Source organism: Myxine glutinosa, chromosome 2 (assembly GCF_964187855.1).
Source record: "Myxine glutinosa chromosome 2, kmMyxGlut1.1, whole genome shotgun sequence".
Lineage (NCBI taxonomy): Eukaryota > Metazoa > Chordata > Myxini > Myxiniformes > Myxinidae > Myxine > Myxine glutinosa.
In genome coordinates this window covers 4,644,563-4,661,025 of record NC_136262.1, presented here as the reverse complement: position 1 = coordinate 4,661,025, position 16,463 = coordinate 4,644,563, and the positions used below count along the sequence as shown (strand labels likewise).

The window sequence follows — 16,463 nt, the reverse complement described above, 5'->3', positions numbered from 1 at the left end:
TTGACTTTTGTGTCCCAATCTTTCGCAACTTTTTCTGTGTGCTACTTTAATGTGAAGTAACCGGTCAAATACAGGGCCTTCAGAAAGTATTCACACCCTTTGACTTTTCCACATTTTGTGTTACAGCCTGGATTTAAAATGGATGAAATTAAGATTCTTTTTTTTTGTCACTGGTCTACACATAATACTCCATCATGAAAAAGTGAAAACACATCTTTAGAAATGTTTACAAATTCATTGAAAATGAAAAGCTGAAATATCTTCAGTCAATAAGTATTCAACCCTTTTGCTGTGACACTCCAAATTGAGCTCGGGTGCAATTCAATTGATTGGACGTGATTTATAAAGAAACACACCTTTCTATATAAGGTCCCGCGGTTGACGGTCCATGTCAGAGTAGAAACTCTACCATGAAGTCAAAGGAACTGTTCGTAGAACTCCGACATAGATTAACTTCAATGAAACCGAAGACGGTCGATTCAGGGAACTCCCAGGAAGGTTTGGGATGAAAAAAATTAATTACAAGAAAAAAAAGGAAGGTTTGTGTATGGGGGTTCATGGGCACACATGGCGAAATGGTAAACACCAAATTTACGACGCTGGTTATCCCCACACGGAGGACAGGATCTCCCAGGAATCCTTTTTTGTTCTTGCTCCATAGGATAGCCATCGCAGCAAAGATTGTTATTCCTCTTAGCGAAGTGACGGGTCATATCTGCTAGTTCAACATAAAATAAGGTAATTCATGAAGTAATGTTTAAACCATCTTTACAGAATCCTCCTCTGCCACAGACTTCCAGAAACCAAGACAACAAATTTACACCATACGTACATCCTGACAGGGATCAACGACGATATACAGTCGTGGCCAAAAATATTGGCACCCTTGCACTTTTTTCAAATCGCTCCAAATTTTCTTTAAAAATAAGTTGAAATTGACAAAAGTATTTGGTCTCCATAATTCTTTATTTCACTGTTAATATTACAAAACCTTTGTTTTTCATTCAGAACTTAATATATCCTTCTAAATCAGAAAATAAAAAGAAATTGCAATGACAAAATTATTGACACCTTAAACTTAATATTTGGTATCACGGCCTTTGGACAAAATAACTGCAGTCAAGCACTTCCTATAGCCATGAATGAGCTTCCTACACATCTCTACTGGCAGTTTGGCCCACTCTTCTTGTAAAAACTGTTCCAGTTCTCCCAGATTTGAAGTGAACCTTCTCCCAACTGCAGTTTTCAGATCTCCCCACAGGTGTTCAATGGGATTTAGATCTGGACTCATTGCTGGCCACTTCAGAACATTCCAGCGTTTTATGTTGAACCATTCCTGGGTGCTTTTTGAAGTGTCTGGGGTCATTGTCCTGCTGCAAGACCCATGCCCTTCAACAGAGACCCTGCTTTCTGACACTGGGTTGAACATTGCACTCCAACATGCCTTTTTAATCTCCTGATTTCATGATTCCCTGCACACATTCAAGGTACCCAGTGCCAGAGGCAGCACAGCAACCCCAAAACCTCACTGAACCTCCTCCATGTTTGACTGTAGGGAAGGTGTTCTTTTCTTTGAAAGCTTCATTTTGTTTTCTGTAAACATAGAGATGATGTGCTTTACCAAAAAGCTCTAATTTGGTCTCATCTGTCTACAGGACATTCTTCCAAAAGGATTTTGGCTGTTCAGGTGTGTTTTGGCAAACTCCAGTCAGGCTTTCTTTGCAGTGGTGTCCTCCTGGGTCTCCTACCATAGAACCCCCTTTCATTGAGTTGGCGACAGATGGTATGAGTTGAAACTGTCGTACCTTGTGTCTGAAGGTCAGCTTGAATCTGTTTGGCAGGTGATCGGGGTGCTTTCTCCACCATTCGAACAATCCTTCGCTTCATTCTTTGATCAAGTTTTCTCTTGCGGCCACGTCCAGGGAGGTTGGCTACAGTGCCCGGGGCCTTAAACTTCCTGATAACATTGTGTACGGTGGACACAGGAACATCAACGTATCTGGAGATTGATTGTAGCCTTGAGATTGTCCATGCTTGGCTGCAATCTTGTGTCTGACCTCCTCAGACAATTCTCTGGTTTTCTTTCTTTTCTCCATGCTCATTGGAGACACACAGTGACACACAGTGACACAAAACAGCAGAATGACTCCTTTTCTCCATTCAAACTGGTTGAATGAGTGATTTTTTTATATTGCAGGCACCTGCAATTCACCAAAGGTGAGTTGAATTCCAAAGTAAAGGAGAATCACCTGCTTGGAATCTAATTATTTCTAACAACTTCTAAAAGGTGCCAATAACATTGTCCGGGCCATTTTAGGATTTCTGTGTGGAATAAGCCAAGATTTAGTAATTGTTTCAGCTTTTTTTGTTTATTTCCACTGTAAACCAAAGAAATACAAATGTGGATAATTTATTTATTTTTTTCAACAATTTTCTGGAAGAAATGGTGTACTATTTGAAAAAAGTGCAAGGGTGCCTTATTTCTGGCCACGACTTTATATACGAGCGCATATATATATATATTTGTATGTGTATACAGTTGGACCCCACTCTTCACGGTTGATAAATTGCGACCTGCTTCTCTATTCGCAGCCATGTGTCTCGTGAATTCGTGGTTTTCCACTGGCACAAATTTTGTTTTTCACAAGCCGTGAGCATGACAGTTATATAACCAATCTTTCGCCAGACACGCACAAATCAGCTGGACATGCGCAAAAAAACATGTATGGGGCCGCGAGCATGACCTGCTTCTATATTCGTGCGCTGTGCTTTGCGTTGTCATGGCTTTCGCGGGATGTTCCAGTAGCTGTGTGAACACGTCATCCCCCACGAGTTACAGTACCGGTAGTTTGTGGCAGAAGATGATTCTTTGACATTGCAGCAACTACTCAGGAAGATTTTACAATACTGAATGTGCTGATTTAATTGTTCTGCCTGTATGACCTTTTCCTCGGTCGTTAACACATGATTAGACAAGTGAAACGGACTACTTCTTTTTCTCAGAACCAGTATGTGTGTGGCTCAGTGTTGGTGTTCTGGAAGCTTGATCTTATCCGGCCCTTAAGGCGATTCTTGTATGATTTAACCGTTGTCTGTTCTTGAAGATTTATTCCTTCAATCCCTCAGAATATACATGTTACATTTCCCCCTATTCATTCGTTTATTAATGAATTAATTTATTTGTTTTGTAGAACAGCACAGGGCAGGTGACGGCTGCATATAATCGTGAGCAGATGTGGCTCGCGCACGAGCCGCTCATCACGTGCTTCCAGGCATATTGCAGGGGTTACATGGCCCGCCGAGCCTTCACCGAGAAACTCGGCTTCTTCCGCGAGCAGCTGCCTGCCATCACCAAGATTCAGGTGCACGGACGCAAACGAAAAGGCCCACGTACATCCATTTGCCCTGTTTTTTTGTCGATTGGGTGTTCCGTGTGCAATTCATTTTGTCAGTTTTAATTGCTTAATAATAACGTGCACCTTTTAATTTGCAGTATACAAAGTGTTTAAATAATATACCTTATCTTAAAAGAGTTTGCACTTTATCGTCTTCCAGGCCACTTGGAAAGGATACAAGCAGAGAAAGGTGTATCAGGACCGGCTCCAAACGCTTCACAGCCATGACGACGCTGTAATCAAGGTGGGCACCACACGGGGCGTGGCACTAACGTAGTGAGCTTCTGGTGCGTAAGCTCGTCGAGGTGATTCGTTCGTGTAAATGACTTAAGATTTAATCTATCTCGTAACATCCATTTCTTATTGGGTGATTTGACACGTCGAGCTGACCGGAATATCATTCTCACTCGAGTGATTTGTTGCTTCCCGCTCATTGTGATGTAATGCTCATTTTCCTTACTTCCACATCCTCCCCACGTGCTCGTGTATCCTTGGAATACTTCAGGCTGCATGACTCGCATCACGGTTTTCAAACTCCGCACCCTCCGTCGCCATCTCAAATTAACCATCACTTGTTGTTTTGTGTATATTGTACAAGGCGAATTGCTTCTGCCGTGTCTCTGCTCTTGGCTTTGCCTGTGTTCTGCCCTCGTGCTTTTGACCCTGACGCATGGCTTTTATACGATCTTTATATTCTACTCCGGCCTTGTTGCACTTTGTCTGCAATCTATAAAATAAATGTATTTTCCGACACGTCCGTGACGATTCTTGGTGACTGAGGAGCAGAGTTGATGGATGCATTTGCTTGCTTTTTGTTGCCCATTAACAATTCCAGTATTGGTTTATTTCTTAGTTCTTCTTGGGTATGTGTAGGTAGGAGCAGGTATAACAGGCAGTCTTTTCAGTTTCAGGTGTTCATCAGCCTTTGTTAACATTTGTTGGCTACGTATATTGGTGGTATGAATGGCGAATGATTGGTGGCCTCGGATCCCGATGCTGTGGAGGTGAGCACATTGGATACAAGCATGATCAATTTGCCCGCAGATCCAGTCCTTGGTGAGAATGTGGCAACAGAAGAGGAGGTACCAAGATCGACGGAATTTCTACCACGATAACGTGAGTTTTGTGGCGTCCTCGCCATGCCACCCGTATTCATCGCAGTGTGTGTGTGTATCACAGATTAAGGCTTATCCTTGTGCTGCACACTTGGTGCTGTCGGTTCATCGGGCGGGCGAGCAGGAAGTGCGTTTGTCTTGCTTGCTGTCAGGCTGCCTCAGCTTAGTCATATTGATTAGGTTTATTTATTATTATTTATTTGTCCCTTACATGGAATTATCATTTTGATGCTGCATTTATATGCAGTGTTCCAAACAAATTAAAGGCTTGTTTAATTACACACTTTGTTTGTGCAGTTCCATATTTGGCAACATTTGGCAGACCTTGTGATTTGTTGATCCAACATGGTTCGACCTGGTCGCCTCGGTGAACCTAAGTTTGGGGTGGGGATTGGAAGGGGTGGGGTAGTTGGTGTGTTGGGGTGTGGGAAAGTCAAAGTGTAAAACCATCCTGGAGGATTGGTCACACTTGATACCAATTGAGAGTCCCGTCGGTCATGTGGTGTGGTTGGTGAATCGGCACGCACGCACGCACGCACACACACACACACACACACCTGGGTAATATGAGTAGTCATAGCATGTATCGCATCAGTCCGCCACCCCTCACGCATGGAGAATAGAGTGCAGAGGGTAAAACGGAGATTCTGCCATTGTTGCTTACATAATAAATAGATGGTTTGGTGTTTTGACCGACAGGTTTTCTGGAAAAAGAAATTAACATTACCTTTCCCCCTATAAAAATCGTGTCAATAAATGCAGCTCCTTTTCTCACCTGTGGCAAGGACGGTGACCTGCTTTGTGATGCTTTAAAAGGTGGTGTATAATCAGAAATACTGTTTGATAGGGCGATATATTACTGTTATATGAATAAAATGGAAATGTTGAAAGAAAAAGTATTGAATATAGAAAGTGTTTTCTGAATCTAATCAATATGTCAAAATGGGATTGAATGAGACACTTTGTGAAGAAGAGGAATGAATGAGGAAGCATTTTTATTTCATTGTAAATTGAAACCAGCCCATCTAGCCTCACCTTACTAAACTTTATCATAGTGTTTGCAGATTGCCCCTATCCCTACCGTCTGATTGATAAAACGTGTCTGGTGTATAAACCCCCTATAGGAAAATTGTTGAATGAGCTGAACATGGACGCACACCAAGACCGAGCTCCTTTTATATATTAGATTACCCTTGGTGACCTGGCATGATGTCCTACATGTACGCACAATTACCTCTCAGCGGTCTAGCCTAAGTTTGAAGTTAGCTCTTTCACGGGCCTCGATTCAGTATACAAAACAAAACAAAACAAAACAAAACAAAGAAACAAAAAAAAAAGAAAAAAAAAAAAGTCCGCCCCAGCCATAAAGTGTCATCTTGTGTTTCACAGGAAAGACGTTTCATCAACGTGTGCCGTCCTTCGGATGGACATTAAACGGGCGTCTCATCGGCCGGCATTCCTTGGTGGACGTTAAAGATCACTTGGTGTAGTTTGCGATGAGCAGTCGTTATCGCCGACACCATGAACAAATTACAATTTCCTGTCCTAACTAGCAGGGGGGGACTGCATCAGCGGCACAGCCGAATCCTCAGCCAGTCATGCTGCGCAGCAGTCGTGTGCTGCATATGGACAAAGAAGGAGAGTCCCTTGGTTAAAAAAAAAAAATTGGGAGTGGGGAGTGTTGTGGGGGAGGGAATTTGGACATTTGAAGTGGTGCCTGCCTTCATCACTTCCTTACCAAACTCAGCTTTACTCATTAAGATACACGCGTAGTCACGTGATCCCAACTTTTGTACTAAAATGAATTTGTACAATAAGACATTTTTCCAGATAACCAGTAATGTCCTTGTGTCTGGAACGGTAATTCCACACCCACCGATGGCCCAAGAGCCGGATTGAGTGTTGCGCTTTGACGATGAAAAGTTTCAAATTTTGCTATAAATCAGAATTTTATTTTCAATTGATGAAGGTTCACGGTTTGACCTCTGAACCTTTATTACACACTTTTTGGGATGGTTTTGTATGTTTGTTTTTCAGGTTGATTCCATTGTAAAAATCCAGGCCTTCCTCAGAGCGAACAAAGCCAGAGAAAATTACCGGACACTGAGTAAGTTTGTGTTCATTTTTATTTTGCTCTACTCGTGTATTTCTTGTTTATTTGTCTAGCCACCTGTCCATCCTGGCTGCCTGTCCATCATTCTGGCCGCCTGTCTGTCTTTGTTGCCTTCTGTCCTTGTCTGTTGGCTTTTTTTCTTTTTATACTATATATTATTTTTTGTACACCGCTCCTTTCCTCTGCCATCTCCAGGCTCTGCATAATGTCGTCGCCGGGCACCGAAGGGGGCCCGGTAATGACGCACGCTGAAAGGGAGTACTCAGTTTTCACTCCGGTTGTTTTCTTGTTACTTGCAAAATCGAAGATTTTTCAAGTATATTAGTGGGGTGGCTTAGCCCAAATATTCAAAAGAATTGTGCATTTTGTGATACAAGCACCAAATTTGGCACACTAGTAGACTATCATATTATGAAAAGATCTGGATATTGGGCCATCTCAGATTCAGAGATTTGATTTTTGCAAGATTTGCAGATTTTGCAAGCTGAGATTGCAACGCCAGGGACGGCCGACTCCTTCCTACGAGCTGCCCACGTCACCCGCACAAGAAGAGCTCATCAAATCACTGCAGCGGCACTGCACATCCTGCAACACCGTGCCTACAACCACTACTGTCTGGGAGAAACCAGGGATGCAGAGGACCTTCCGGAGTTTGAAGACTGGTGTTGCCAGAGAGGAGAAGACATCCCCCAGTTTCACTACTGGGCAACCGTGCTGGAACTAGAACTGTTGGTTCTAGTGTATGTGCGTTCTCTCAGGCAGGGATCGTTAATGATGTACCTCGATGCTCTGACAGAACTGGTCCCCTGGTTCCATGCACTGGATCACACCCACTATGCTAGGTGGATACCAGTGCACCTGAAGGACATGGCCGAACTCACCATCAAACACCCAGATGTAGCCAGGAAATTCAGGGAAAGCCACTTCACCGTTCAGAAAACACAGAGGGTGTTCTCTTCAATCCCGATTGACCAGGCACATGAGCAGAATAATGCCTGCATCAAAGGAGACGGTGGAGCAGTTGGGCTCACTGACAACCCTAGTGCCCTACGTCGCTGGATGGTTGCAGGACCAGAAGTTGTCAGGGTGATCGAAGAATTCCAGGATGGGAACCAACACTGGAGACGGCAAACAGCAGACACACGTCATCATGATCAGACGCCAAGTGTACAGGCCTCATTTGTGAAAGATGTTCGCTCTCTCGTCGGTGTCATAGAGGAGATGGGCAACCCATTCGAGGAGGAGAGTCAGGATGTAGTCAAACTGGACACAAAGGAGATCGCAGATCCTGCTGCTGTGGAGACCGTGATGAATGCCAAGAGGATTGGCCAAGAGCAGTTCGAGGCTTTCACCAGAGAGTGTCTGTTGGACAGAACAAAGGCAGTGGACGCACCCATTCCTCGTAACAAGCTGAAGGTGTTCAGCACTTCCACTCCAAGAAGCCAGAGCAAAGGTCAGCAACAGCTCGCCTCCATCAAGAATGACCGTGAACTCTTCGCACGCCTGTACATTGGCTGCCAGACGAGGGATGGAAACCTTGAGGAGTTATTTTGTCACGAGAATCAGGCATGTCCTCCTGCATTGTCTGATGGTGGAAGCCTCTGCACTGGTACCAAGAGTGATCTCCTCACATGCTTGGAAGAAGTCTCCGACGCAAAGACAGAGACTCCTGTCACGACCTGTATTGTGCTTGATGGAGCAGCCATCGTCCAGATGCTGAAGCCGGCTGCATCAAAGACCTTTGAAGAGTATGCACAACAGATCTTCATCCCATATATGTCCACGAAGCTGCAAACAGTGTCACGCCTGGATCTGGTCTGGGATACTTACCTTGCTGATTCACTGAAAGGTAGTACACGTGCAAAGCGGGGACAAGGTGTGCGGAGACGTGTGGTGGCTGCCGCAGCCATACCAGGAAACTGGCAGAACTTCCTACGAGTGGACAGCAACAAGACCGAGCTGTTCAGGTTCCACTCAGCAGCTCTCATGGAATGGTTTGACCAGGAGGACAAGCAACTCGTCATTACTGATGGAGAGGCAGTGCTCAGCAAGCCACTACTGCCAGATCTGACCTCACTCGCCCCATGTAACCATGAAGAGGCTGACAGTCGGATGTTGCTGCATGCATCTCACGCAGTCCAGCATGGACACCATGCAATACTCATCCGGACTGTAGACACCGATGTTGTGGTGCTGGCAGTGTCCCTGGCACAGGAGTTGCAACCAGAAGACAAACTGTGGCTGGCATTCGGAACAGGCCAGAGTTTCCGATACCTAGCAGCACACGAAATAGCAGCTGGATTGGGACGAGAGAAGGCTCGTGCACTGCCAATGTTCCACGCTCTAACTGGATGCGACACTGTGTCTAGTTTTCATAGACATGGCAAGAACACTGCGTGGGCAGTCTGGACGGTACTGCCAGAACTCACTGAGGCGCTGCTGCTGCTGTCCTCTGCACCTCGTGACATACCAGACGATGCAATGCGCATCATCGAGAGGTTCGTGATCCTGTTGTATGATCGAACCAGCAAATGCACAGACATTGACAAGGCCAGGAGGAAACTCTTCGCAAGGAAGAACAATGTGCAGCTCATCCCTCCAACGAAGGCAGCTCTGGAGGAACATGTCAAGAGGGCAGTGTATCAAGGTGGACATGTGTGGGGTCAGATACTGCTGCCAGCACCAGAGCTCCCTCCACCAACCAACTGGGGTTGGTCAAGGACTGGAGAAGGACAGTACACACCTTACTGGACCAGGCTAACTGAGGCAGCTCACAGCTGCATTGAGCTGGTTTCTTGCAAGTGCAAGAAAGGGTGTGTGAGGCGCTGCAAGTGCAAAAAGGCTGCCCTTCAGTGCACAGCCCTCTGTGTGTGTGAAGGGGACTGCACATGACGATGAGTCAACAACATACATGTACTTGTGGCAATGCTGAACTTGTTAACATGACACTGTTTATGTACACGTATCTTCAGTACCGGTATATACCTAGCCTCAGATACCAGTACACCTAGCCTCAAATACTAGACCATGTAGCATGTCAGTATTATACCGAAGACATTTACAGAACTAAGACATTCTTTTCAAAGTATTGTGTTGAATCCAATATTTGCCTAGATAATTTCCAAATAAAATTATATAACAGACTGTGATAGATAATATTAAGTTGAAATTGGTACCATTGGATTCCTTGCCCCCAAAAACATACATTTAGATACCAGAATCAAGTCAATAGCTGCATTACGTCCAGAGATAATAGCAAATGTAGATTTCAAGTGGCGGCCATTTTGAAATCCAATATGGCGGACATAAAGAGAGAATTTCAAGTGGCCCAATATCTGAAAATGTTCGCAACATATTAATGTACATTTGTGCCAAATTTGGTGCTTGTATCACAAAATGCACAACAGGTTTGCTATGCTGCTACACTATATTGGTTGGTTGCGTTTGTGGTTCCGTGTTTCTTTGTCTGTCTGTCTGCTTGTTTGTCACCTGCCTACAGGTCACAATTCTAAACCGATCGTCACGAAACTTTATCAAGTTGTATAGGTCGTCCCAATTGAGAAGCCTATTGATTTTGAGGTCAAAGGTCATCTGGAGGTCAAATTTCTAAAATCGCCATTTTAAATCCGATTGACTTGAAAATTGAATAGCATTTGTATATTGAGTCACTAAATTGGGAAATGAAGTATTTTTGAGGTCAAAAGGTCAACTCAAGGTCAAATTTTTAAAATCATCAATTTTAATCTAAAAAGCCATTAATTCTCAACCCATTGACTTGAAAATTGAACTGCATTTGCATATTGTCACTAAATTGGGAAACGTACTGTTTTTGACGTCATGAGGTCAAAGGTAAACTCAAGTTAAAACTTCCAAAATCATCAATTTTCATCTGAAAAACCATCAATTTTCATCCGATTGACTTGGAAATTGAACAGCATTTGCACATTGTGTCACTAAATAGGCAAACCAATTATTTTTGAGGTCAAGAGGTCAAACTTCTAAAATCATCATTTTTCATCTGAGAAAAACGTCACTTTTCATCCTGTTGATCCTTCGTCCGGGATCAAATTCCCTAAAAACATCCATTTAGGATTGATCCAGATTGAAATTGGGGGTTTGTACTGTGGAAAAATTGGGGGCTCGGCTTTGCTGATTAAATTCCCTAAATCTCGGACGGTGGATTAAATTCCTTAAATTTCGTCTGGGAAAGACCAAAAAAATTTTTGGGAAATTTCTTGTGTGAAGGTTAACAGGTGCTAACGGATAGTCACCATGGAGTTTGATGCAGAGAGGTTTGCAGCGACCCCTAGTGAGGCACAGTTCAGAGCGTTACTAAAATCGGAATTCTTGATATTGGCCAAACATTTTAGCTTGGAGGTCCAAGCTAAAATGAAGAAAACAGAGATGCAGACAATGGTGATAGGATCTATGGTGGAACTAGGAACATGGAAAGACGGAGCCTTGGATTGGTTACCAGAAGAACAAGACAATGTCGAGCTCCAAAAAATGGAGATGCAATTGCGGAGCCAGGAAAGGTTAAAAACACAGGAAAGAGAACTCCAGGAAAGGTTAGAAGAGAAAAAAGCAGAGGAAAGGAGAGCTGCAAGAGAACTCGAAGAAAGGTGAGAAGAGAAGAGGCTTCGCTCTTTCACGAGCCTCGATCTTGTATACAACAACAAAAAAAAAGAGAAAAAAGCAGAGGAGAGAAAAGCCGAAAGGGAGTTAAGGGAACGGGACTCGGCGCTTCAGCAGGAAATTAAACTCAAGGAGCTGGATTTAATGAAAGAACGGGGAGAGGTACCACCCATGCTGACTGGTTCGACACCTAGTCAGAACACCTGGGATGTTGGAAGACATGTTAGGCTGGTTCCACTCTTCAATGAAAAGGAGGTAGCCAAGTTTTTTTTACACTTTAAGAAAGTGGCTCGAATGCTAAAATGGCCGGAGGAGTCCTGGACCATGTTAGTGCAAAGTGTTCTGGTGGGTAAAGCTCAAGATATTTATTCGGCTTTACTGATTTAGCAATGTACAGATTATGAGATAGTGAAGAAAACCATTCTCAAAGCCTATGAATTGGTCCCTGAAGCTTACCGGCAAAAATGCTGGAACGCCAGGAAGAGGGAGAGTGAGACCCATGTGGAGTTTGCCAGAATGAAAGAAACCATGTTTGATCGGTGGTGTGATTCAAAAGGGGTCGGGAAAGACTTCGAACTATTGCGACAATTGATCTTGGTGGAGGAATTCCAACAGTGTGTCCATGAGGACATTAAAGTACATCTGGAGGAAAGGAAAGTACCAAAGTTGTATGAGGCAGCAACCATGGCAGATGACTATGCCTTAACACACAGGATGAGGTTCCATAACCCTAACTTCCTGCCTAGAGTTCACACGGAGAGTTATGATGCATCCGGTGCGGAGAACGAAGATTCAGGGGGGCGGTCTAGAGATGACTATGAGGACAGATCGGATACCGCGACTCTTAGGGATCAGAGGTCTACAGTTCCAAGACGGACTTATCCTCCGGGGGGCTCGAGGCAGACCACGAGCTTCTCCTCCGGGCCTACTTGCGCTTTTTGCCATAAACCTGGACACTTGATGTCCCACTGTTAACTGTTATGCTCTGGAAAAGGAAAATCAGGAGCGGAGTTCGACTAGTACAACTCCGAATGCAATGGCAAATGTGAGAAATCGCCCTCAAAAGGGTTACCAACCATTTTTTTCAGAGGGGTTTGTGTCACTGGATGGAGACTCGACTAACCCGAGACCTGTTAGGGTATTGAGGGACACAGGAGCACATCAATCTTTAATGCTTGAAGGCATTTTGCCATTGTCAGAGGAGACGGCAACTGGTGATAGTGTTCGTTTACAGGGGATTGGTGGCTGTGTTAGAGCTCCACTTCATGTCATCCATTTGGAGTCTGATTTGGTGTCAGGACCGGTCACCGTAGATTTACAAGCCACTCTTCCTGTAGAGGGAGTATCTTTTGTTATCGGGAATGATTTGGCCGGTAGTCAAGTTTCTGGTAACCCGATGTTTGTTGAAAAGCCTAGTAGGAAGCGCCCTGAAGAGAAGAGGAAGTACCCTGAAACTAAGTGTCAGCACACGCAAGTCAGGGATGGAGGCAATATTGGCAAGCTCTTTGTAGTGGGACTGAACTTCAAAACAAAGGAAGATGTTCTGGAGTCTGCCTTCAGCAAATGTGGACCACTTTTGGAAGTGCTGCTGATAAAAGACAGGGAGACACAAAAGTCAAGAGGGTTTGGCTTTGTCACGTTTGAAAACTCAAAGGACGCCAGAGATGCAGAAAAGGATCTGAATAGCAAGGAGTTGGAGGGTCGGACCATAACAGTAGGGAAGGCATTTCATAGGTGTCGAGGGGGCTATAGAGGAGGACAATGGCATAGTAATTTTGGTGGTGGCCGCAATCGATATTATGATGGAGGCTCCCAGAGTTACGGCAGCTCCCGAAGGAAGGATTATCAGAGTAGTGGCCGAGAAGGAGACCGCTATTCATGTGACTACAGTGACAAGCGGTCCAACCGTGATTATTATGAAAGTTCGGAAGAGTTGAAGCACTGAATGCTGCGGAGCAGCCGAGCCAAGATTCCTACACGGATTAAGCGTGAACTCCACGTTCCTAAAGGCGTCCATGGAGTGAATACTCCAGGCCTCCCCACCCAACCAGCATGGAACCTGGCTCTCAGCTCGGCCTCCCGGAAAAAGTGCTGTAGATTTGCTTGACTTTGGATTTTTGATCACCACCCCTTAACCTTCATTCAAAAGAAACTAAAAGTAAAAATCAGAGGGTGCTGAGATGGAGTTTGGCTTTGCAGGGGTTCAACGGGGAAATTGAACATGTAAAGGGCAGGGACAATGTCGTTGTTGACGCTTTGTCCAGAGTGAATTAACTTGGGAAAGCTCTGTGGGTTGTGTGAAAGTTTGTTGCTTTATTTTGGGGGAAATATTGATTATTATTGTTGCTCACGGGAATTGAGGATTTGGGTTGTGAGTTTACTTTTGTTTGTTTAAAGGGTTTATCTGCAAAGAAAGTTTTCGCTGTGTTCAAACTTTCTTTCTTGAGGGGCGGAAGTGTTACGGATTCGTAACTTCCGTGGTTGTGGTTTTCACCCACTTGACATATTTCTGATATTATGTACTATTATTATTCTCAAAAGGTTTATTATTCACGAACAGTTATCCAAAGTTAAAAAGGCTAACTTTAAATGATACCGGAAACCGAACCGGAAGACGAGGGAGAGAAGAAGAAGAGGCGTGGCGAGAAAAGTCGGAGAAGACGCGTGACGTCGAGGCTCCGTAGCGAGCGTGGTCTACCGACAGTTGCGAGGGAATTTTGAGTTCCTTGAAAGGACATCCGGCGATAGGAATTATCGCTGGAATTGAGGAATCTGCGTAGCCAGGTTTGGGCGCTGAGATTTTGACGAATCCTCGCCTAGTCGCATCGACTCGAGTAAGAGCCGTCAGCCATTGTGAACCTCGCGCTTCGGACACCGACAAAGGTTTTGCTTCGCCAGCTTTACCCCAACATCCTACCATCTGTCGGGGATGTGTGTGGGCGACCGCTTCTTCTCGAATTACGTTGCGGTGTGCTGAGTGAGCGGTGAAGGTGCTCCTCTGGAGGGCGCCTTTGTACAGTTTCGGTGGGGCGATCGCCATTGTCAACTGTACGCGATTCGAGTCTCGACTGGAGAGTGAGATTCGGGCTTCGACTGGATACCGTTCTAGCGACCGCAGGAGCGAATCACCTTCGCCTTGGAAAAGGTTACAGAGACATTGAGGAGTGTCCTTTTCACTCGCTGGGAGCGCAGTGAGTTATATGACTTTAGTGATGGTACCATCCGAAGCGATAAGGTATATAGAGTGCACTATTAATTGCCATTTGTTGTACCGTTATTCTTGTGTGTGATTGTTAATACAATATCTGTCCATTTATAATCATTGGTGTGGTTTCACTATTGATTTCTAACACAGAGAATAACATATTTTTCTGCCGGGGCTCTTCTCGGGGTTCGGAGGTTTACCGAGACCAGGGGATCGGTGAGGAACCCGTAACAGTTGTCTTACCCTTCCTCCCGTCCATGGTACACTGAATCTTGTGGTGAGGCAGTTGCCCTGACACAACTTGCCTTTGCCTCTTGGAAGGCAAATCCAACTGAAGGCAATCTCAGTTCCTTCCACCAAGCTCGGAACAAGTGTGTGTCTACCCTCAGGAGTGCCAGGAAGCACTATCTCTCCACACGCAAGAATGAACTCTCAAACCTGTCTCCTTCCTCCAAATCTTGGTGGTGTCTGGTCAAATCCGTTTCTGGTGTTTGTTCCCCCTCCAGCCCCTCCCTCACCTCAAATGGCTACACAGTTGACACGGCACGTGACAAAGCTGAATGCCTCAACTCTGTGTTTGCCTCAAAATCTTGTGTCCCAAACCCATCTCTCTCTGTTCCCACTTTACCCAGTCGAACCCAACTGCTCCTGGACTCTGTGTCCTTCTCTCCTGACAAGGTGGATAAGTTTTTGTCAAACCTTGACTCTGATTCTGCAACTGGACCAGACGGCATCAGACCACGGGTCATAAAATCCTGCTCTGCCGCTCTATCTCACCCTCTCTCGCTCTATCTCACTCTCTCTGTGTTCTTATCACCCTCTCTTTTGCTCAAGGTCATCTGCCAGCATCTTGGAAATCAGCAAACATTACCGCTTTACACAAAAAAGGTGCAAAAACAGATCCTTGCAACTACAGACCAATCAGCCTGCTCCCAATAATCAGCAAGGTCATGGAATCCATCATTGCTTCGGATATCAAATCCTTCCTCTTCTCCAATGGCTTGATCTCCGATCATCAATTTGGATTCAGACCAGGTCATTCTACTCTGGACATGTTGCTTCTGCTGTCTCAACAATGGATGGAGGTCCTCAATGCCAAACAGGAAATCAGAGCTGTCTCCCTTGACATATCACGTGCCTTCGATACTGTCTGGCACCCAGCTCTGCCCACCAAACTCTCCTCCTATGGTATCCATAGAAATCTCCACGCTTGGGTTGCGGCATTCCCCTCTGGTCGTAGTCAACGTGTGGCCCTGAATGGATTTCTCTCATCGCTCCTTCCTGTTCTAGCTGGAGTTCCCCAAGGTAGTGTTCTGGGCCCTGTTCTTTTTCTGGTCTTCATCAATGATCTCTCCGACTCTGGAAAATCCTCTCTATCTCTTTGCTGATGACTCCACTCTCTGCCGCTCCATCCCTCATCCCTCAGATCGGCAGTCTGCAGCCTCCTCACTCTCTGCAGACCTGGACAAAATCACAGACTGGTCAAACAAGTGGAACATGTCTTTTAATCCTGACAAATCTCACACTCTTACTATGTCTCTCTGAAAAGACCAACTGGATGCCTCCCATCTACTTTCTCAACAATCCTCTCCAAGAAGTTCTGTCGCTCAAGCTTTTGGGTCTCACGATCTGCCATAATCTTTCTTGGGAAAAACACATTTCCAAGCTGGCCTCCAAAGCCAGTCGCCGACTGGGCATCCTCCCTCGTGCGAAGTCCTTCCTTGGCACACCTGAGCTCCTCACCACATACAAGGCTTTCATCCACAGCTCAATGGAATACTGTTCTCCCCTCTGGGCCGGTGCTCCTGCCTCACACCAAGCTCGACTTCACGCTGTTGAAACCAAAGCTTTCAGAATCATTGGAATCTCCTGCGATGAAGCTAACTCCGAGGGCCTTTCACTCACTCACCGCAGGCAGGGTGGTGGTCTTTCTGTCTTCTACCGACTCCTCTCCGACCTTGCTTCCCCAGCTCTCTCTCTGTGCTTTGTCCCCCAAATAT

At 45.2% G+C, this 16,463-nt stretch overlaps 1 protein-coding gene across 1 annotated transcript in view; it reads left to right on the top strand.

Annotated features, from left to right (window-relative positions):
* Positions 1-16,463, top strand: part of IQGAP1 (IQ motif containing GTPase activating protein 1) — a 236,125-nt gene that overhangs the window by 167,858 nt on the left and 51,804 nt on the right. The window contains exons 19-22 of the mRNA XM_078772909.1: positions 3,192-3,362; positions 3,556-3,639; positions 4,440-4,511; positions 6,548-6,617. Coding sequence (XP_078629035.1) covers positions 3,192-3,362; positions 3,556-3,639; positions 4,440-4,511; positions 6,548-6,617 — 397 coding nt within the window. The remainder of the gene's footprint in view (positions 1-3,191; positions 3,363-3,555; positions 3,640-4,439; positions 4,512-6,547; positions 6,618-16,463) is intronic.